Below are 5,957 nucleotides of genomic sequence, written 5' to 3'. Positions count from 1 at the left end.
GTCATTTTATTTAAAATATATAAATGATCTAATTTTACATTTAGAATGAATACTGATAAAACCCTGTTTATTTAAGATAGACGTTTCATTTCTAAAGAGTCATGAAAGAAAACATGTTAGTCTGTCTGACTCATCCTCTCTCTCGAGCTCAGGTTATGGTATTTGTCAGCCTTGTGGGGTAGTTGAGCGGATCAAATGAGAGAACACGTGAAGTATTTCTAAGTGTAGTTCCAGTGAGAGGTAGTGTTCAGCAGACAGTTAATTGATCAATTCATGTTTTATTTTAGTAGTTATTTGCTTTCAAAATAAAATCAACGATGAGCATAGATTCAGAATATACATATGCAGTATATGTACCTACTATTTTATGAAAGTAGTAACATTGATTTCATGTTCTTTTTTTCCAGAAACTGAAAATACTTACCATGTAGAAGAGCCAGGTGAGGTTTTAATTTAATATCCTTCCTTTTTAAATTAGAATTGATCTTTTCCTATAAAAGGACATTGAGAGTGAGAGAGAAAGCATGATTATTTATTAGTAATAATATTTTACACTATATCAAATATCTGTAATATACAGTTAATAATCCTTCTATATATTATATATATTATGTTATATTTTTGTGTTTTTGAAATCTATTTCCTGAATTTAAATTCCCAGTAGTGGGATTACTAGGTCAAACGATACTGTAGAATTGCATGTTTTGTAGTCTTAAATTACAGAGTCAGTAAAAGGTCAGAATTGTGTGTTGTTCCATGTCACACATCCCCAGATGTTATTGCCACGCTGTAGACAGACACATCATCTTTCAGAAAGCCTGTGTTGTTGGCCACTGTTGGAGTAGATCCCTCTTTCTGTGCTTGAGGACCATGCGATATTGTTGGCTGGCATCAGGGCATATACAGTCGCCTCGACAATATGCGCCTGTAAACACTAGAATTATATTGCAGTCTGGGGGCGCTCAGGTATTGAGACCAAGTGAGGGGCTGAGAAGCGTGTGTCCTCACTCAGGCTCCCAGGCAGGTGCTTGCTGCGTGGGAGGGAGGAGGGCCGGCTCCCAGCACTGCTGTCGCTGTCTGTCTCTGTCTCTCCATCCATTTTTGTTTTGCTGAACATAGTTGCATTTGCATAACCTAAATAAGACTACCGCTCCACTGTTTTGTGGTTCGATGATAAATCCATTGCGATGGGGACTGTCTTACTCATCTTCGTATTAGGCGTTTAGCATAGGTAGTACCTATCTGTTCATGAATGAATGTGAGTTTGAGCATCATTATGGTTTGATTTCATACATCGCTATTAATACTAGAAATTGTGTTTTCCTATTTTGAATATCAAATGTAATCCTTATTTGAGTTATATTTGTAATTTCCTAATTGTTTCCTAATATATAGCTTCACAGGCCGATAATCAGGATATGGAAGAGACGACGTACGAACAGGAAAATCCAGGTTTGTGATACATGTTTCCATTCGAAGCATTGACCAAGGCCGTTTTAATCCAGAGTAATGCTTCATTCTGATTCAACAGAGTACTCTTTGTAATACTTCTAGTCATTTTTGGTTGCCCAGATAGTTGCAGAAATTTCTGAATGTACTTTAATATTATATGGAGAAATGAGGAAAAAAGGAGATATGTTTCTCAAATCGCCATGGAGCTGTTGGTCTTTGTAGGTCAGATACGCAAAAGAGTGTTTGGAAGTTAATGAGACAGAATGACAGATTAGAGTGAAATTAGGTTCGAATCCTAGTACTGTTCCTTCTTCTTATCTTTTGAATTAGAAAATTATGGAACTTTATCTTAAATTTTATTAAGTGATAAAGATGATATCTTACATGGTTTTGAAGATTAGAATTAATTCATAAATAGTTGAGAATGATGTCTAGTGATATGTTTGGTTTTTTTTCATGTTTGACAAAAGATGTACATTTTTTTCCTTTTAGATTCCATTGAACCAGTAATAGATGATGATGAGAGAATTTATCCTGATGCAGGTATTCGATGAACGTTCTGTTAGATTTTATACATTACTTAGAGGCTTTATAGTTGCAATGCTATGTTAACATGGTGATTTTTCTTTCAAAGGAGACAATTTTAACACCTAATGTAAGATGTTTTGCTTTGTAACAAAATGAGATTATTAAAAGAATATTAAGCTTTCATATTTCACCTCATCTACCACTGGCTCCACAACAAAACAGGATATTACTTCCTAACTCTACTTCTGCATATCTAGCTGTATGCCAGTTGCAGAAATTTATATGAAAATAAGTTACCTGTCCTTTTCTCTAGTTGTTTTTGGGCAGAGGCATTTTTCACTGACTCTGCAGATAATAATATTTAAAGAAATAGAATTCTGTTTTTGAGATTAAGTTGTGTTTTTAGCCAAGCAGTTACACAGAATGACTCATTTAATTCTTTGGTTTTATTCTCTTTTTTGCAGATGATGTAACATATCAAGACTATGATCAAAAAGGTTTGAAAATGCTTCTTAACATTAAGCCACCTGCTTGTTTTAAAATCTACTCATGGTTTGATTGTATAGGATAGAGAGTATTGTTTTAAGCCATAAAACCATAACTCAAAACATCCAAATGAATGATAGTTTTCAAATAATTACCTATTTCAGTGGTTCTGCCATTGCCTTAAGAATTTCTTAAATTCTTTTAAGTTGCTTTAGGAAGCAGTTAAAATTATTCAAGAAAACTTATCTCATTATGTTATAGTCATAGCTCTGTCTTGACTAAAATAAGTATTGTACTTATTAAACTACCTTAGTCAGAATTTAACTACTCTTGCTGCTTTGACAAATCAGTCTCACTCTTAAGTACCGGGGACTGATCCACCAGCATGGAGAAAGGTGCAGAAGAGGTTCATTCCAGGCTTAAAGGCAGCATGGAGAAAATAGTTCCAGCAGCTCGATGGCATGAGTCGTCTTAGATGCAGATTTAGGCAATGATAGCTCTCTCGTTGCCCAAGCACTTTACATGCTGTTTTATTAAATGCCACGAAGTAGATTATATTTTTGCTACTTCCAAGATGAGAGAAATAAGGTTCAGAAAATGTAACCAGTTCTAACAAATGATAGAGCCAGTGGTATATCCTTTGTATTCCAATATCTTCAAAGATGACAAGTAGAACAAGTCAGTCAAGTAGAACTTCGTGTGTGAAGCAAGAAAGGTCAATAAACATATAGTGCTTGAGTCAAATATGGAGGACTTTCTATGTAGTTTTAGGTTTTAGGGCTAAACATTCAAATATGAACATATTATAGAGTCTGCTTTCAGCAAATTTGTATTCTCACGATAGCTGGCGAATGTCAATTGAAGAAAATTAGAAATGGCTGTGTGTACATCTGATAAGCTAATTTATTAAGTGTGTATATTTAAGATTTGAGACCCTACCAAAATCACCATCCACAGAGGCTCTTTCTACTGGGATGTGAATGACACCATTGGAAGAATTCTAAATTGGACTCATATTTTTATAAGAAATTAAATAACATGGCCACTATGATTACATTTAGATTTTCTTTTCAATTATGAATTTGAAGGAGAAAATTGGAACTCAGAAACTAAAAGGTTGCATGTAGACGTAGGATTTGACATACTTTACTGATTTCTAACAGTCATTTAAGTGTTTTCTTCAAAACTGGAAAGAACATGTTTGGAATGCAATTTGCAGACTAGGTCTAGAAACTTCAAAATTAAACTTGAAAGAAGTATAAAATAAGACACCATGCTAAAAAGGTATTGTAAAAATGAATTTTCATAGGCAGAATGTCATAAAAATATAATTTAAAATGTTAACAAAGAATAATAAATATGACCAAAAGAGTCGTTAAGCTTTAGTGAGATACTTTGGATTATCTGACTGCAGAGCATAAGCTTTTTCAAACTAAACAGATCTAATAGAGCTCAGGATTATTCACTATGTTAAGAAGACACTTTTGTGGAATTCACTAGGGAATTCCAAAACTAGGGAAACCAAGCGACTGTATACAAGTGAAACTATAAGTAGGGTAGAAAAAAACCATTTTTAGTGGGAAAAGAGAATATATTCTGTAATTAAATCCCTGAACTCTAGAACCTAGAAAACATATGGCATACTAAATCTATGGATGGAACCAGCTTTCCACATAAAAAAAAAAATCTGAAAAAGCATCAAGCCTACATTGGATACACCTGGGGAATAATAATACAGTCTTACCATCTGATTGATTTATTTATTCATACACTACATATGTACTAAGTATCTGTAATAGTTCTAGTGACGAGCACACAGATGGTCTCCATTCCCTTGGACCTTATATTTTAACAGGAGAGTAGAAATTACACAAATAGTTTCAGTTTAGTGTTCAGTTACAGTTGTGCTAAGTGCAGGTGAGAACGAGCGCTGTGTGTGACAAGAGAAAATAGGAAAGTGACCCCACCTAGTCCCTGCTCCAGGCAAGCCTTCCCTGAAACCGAGCGGATGAGAGCACTTGGCGAGGCAAGGGGGAAGGTGGCTGAAACGCAGTCGGAAGCCGGTAAGGTGGCAGGTGTGTCTGGAGTGCCGAGAGTAAGAGTCACGGCCTGAGATTGTGAGGTGGTCCCAGTCCAGAGCGTGCCTGTAGGTAGGTCGAGGGTGTTCACCTTCACCCGAGGGCACTGTTTCAGGCACTGAAAAACCAGGTCTGCATTTCGTAAAGATTGGTCTAACCTGGAGCAAATACACGGAGAGAGACAAGAGTAGTTAGGGGGAGACCAGCTGAGTTACTGCAGTTATCCAATCTGATCTTGCCTGAGCCACATCTCTGCCAGATGAGGAGTCAAAGGAGATGACTTTCAAGAAAGGGATGTTCAGCAGAGTCCCATGCTGCCGAGACCCCACGCAGGGCAAGTAAAAACATGCATCTGATCTCGTACTACAGGAGCCTCTCGGTGACCTTGGCAAGAACTGTTTTCAATGGACAGAGTTGGACAGAAATGAAAACAGTGTAAACCAAGGTGGTGGCACTGAAGGTGAAGGGAAGTAGACAGCGTTGAGAAATATTGAAAGATAAAATCAACAGGGCTTGATGTGCAGATATCGCTGGGGAGAGAGAGCAAGGTGTCAGGGACCACGTCTACTGTTGTGCCTTATGCACTCGATAGGTGGTGATGCTCTTTTCCTAAGACAGACAAAGGTGGGAAACGGGAACTAGCCCAGATGGTCCAGTCTGTACGTGTCGATAGTTCATGTTGAGACATCCAACGGGGGAAACCTAACAAGCCGATAGATAGATGTTTGGATCTCAGAAGAGAATTCTGATTCATGGTCGTGAGCTTGAGAATTGTGAGCATATATGTGGTAATTGAAGCCAATGACAGAGCTGACTTATGGAGAGAGGATAGGGTGGGAAGAGAGGAGATTCTGTGGCTGGACTTGGATGAAAGGCAACCTTTAATGCCTGGTAAGAAAAGGATGAAATGATAAGGACTATTGAGAAGGAAAAACCAAGGAGTGAAAGGAGAATGTGGTCATGTTGAAGTCCAAGTGCAGCAGCGTTTGAAAAGGAAGGAGCCACGAAGAGATCACATGTGGACTAGATGGAATGTGTCCACTACGTTAGTTGAGGTGCCCGTCTCCTCAGAACCAGACGCATAGACACAGAGGGGAGGGGCCTGCGGGGATGGGTGGAAAAAGCGAAGGAGAATGAGAGGTACAGACTTCCAGTTATACAACCAGTAAGTCACAGGGATGTAACGTACAGCGCAGGGAACGTGGTCAGTGATATCGCAGTAACTTTGTCAGGTGACAGATGGTTAGTAGATTTATCAGGATGATCACTTCGTAAGGTATATAAATGCTGAATCGCTGTATTGTTCATCTGAAACTCTACTTAAAAACATGAGGTGCTCATTGGTCTTAGGAGCCTTTTTCAGAATGTGGTCAGGGCTGGCAGGCCGGAGTGGGTTGAGGGGAGGAAGCGAAG

At 37.9% G+C, this 5,957-nt stretch overlaps 1 protein-coding gene across 2 annotated transcripts in view; it reads left to right on the top strand.

The window, feature by feature from the left end:
- Positions 1–5,957, top strand: part of ASPH (aspartate beta-hydroxylase) — a 187,196-nt gene that overhangs the window by 66,714 nt on the left and 114,525 nt on the right. For both annotated transcript variants that reach the window (XM_023530068.1, XM_023530067.1), the window contains exons 7-10: positions 408–440; positions 1,396–1,452; positions 1,945–1,995; positions 2,445–2,477. In XM_023530068.1, coding sequence (XP_023385836.1) covers positions 408–440; positions 1,396–1,452; positions 1,945–1,995; positions 2,445–2,477 — 174 coding nt within the window. The remainder of the gene's footprint in view (positions 1–407; positions 441–1,395; positions 1,453–1,944; positions 1,996–2,444; positions 2,478–5,957) is intronic.

The sequence above is a fragment of the Pteropus vampyrus genome, unplaced genomic scaffold (genome assembly GCF_000151845.1).
Source record: "Pteropus vampyrus isolate Shadow unplaced genomic scaffold, Pvam_2.0 Scaffold45, whole genome shotgun sequence".
Classification (NCBI taxonomy): domain Eukaryota; kingdom Metazoa; phylum Chordata; class Mammalia; order Chiroptera; family Pteropodidae; genus Pteropus; species Pteropus vampyrus.
The sequence above is the reverse complement of the archived record's forward strand: the minus strand, read 5'-3'. Positions and strand labels throughout refer to the sequence as shown.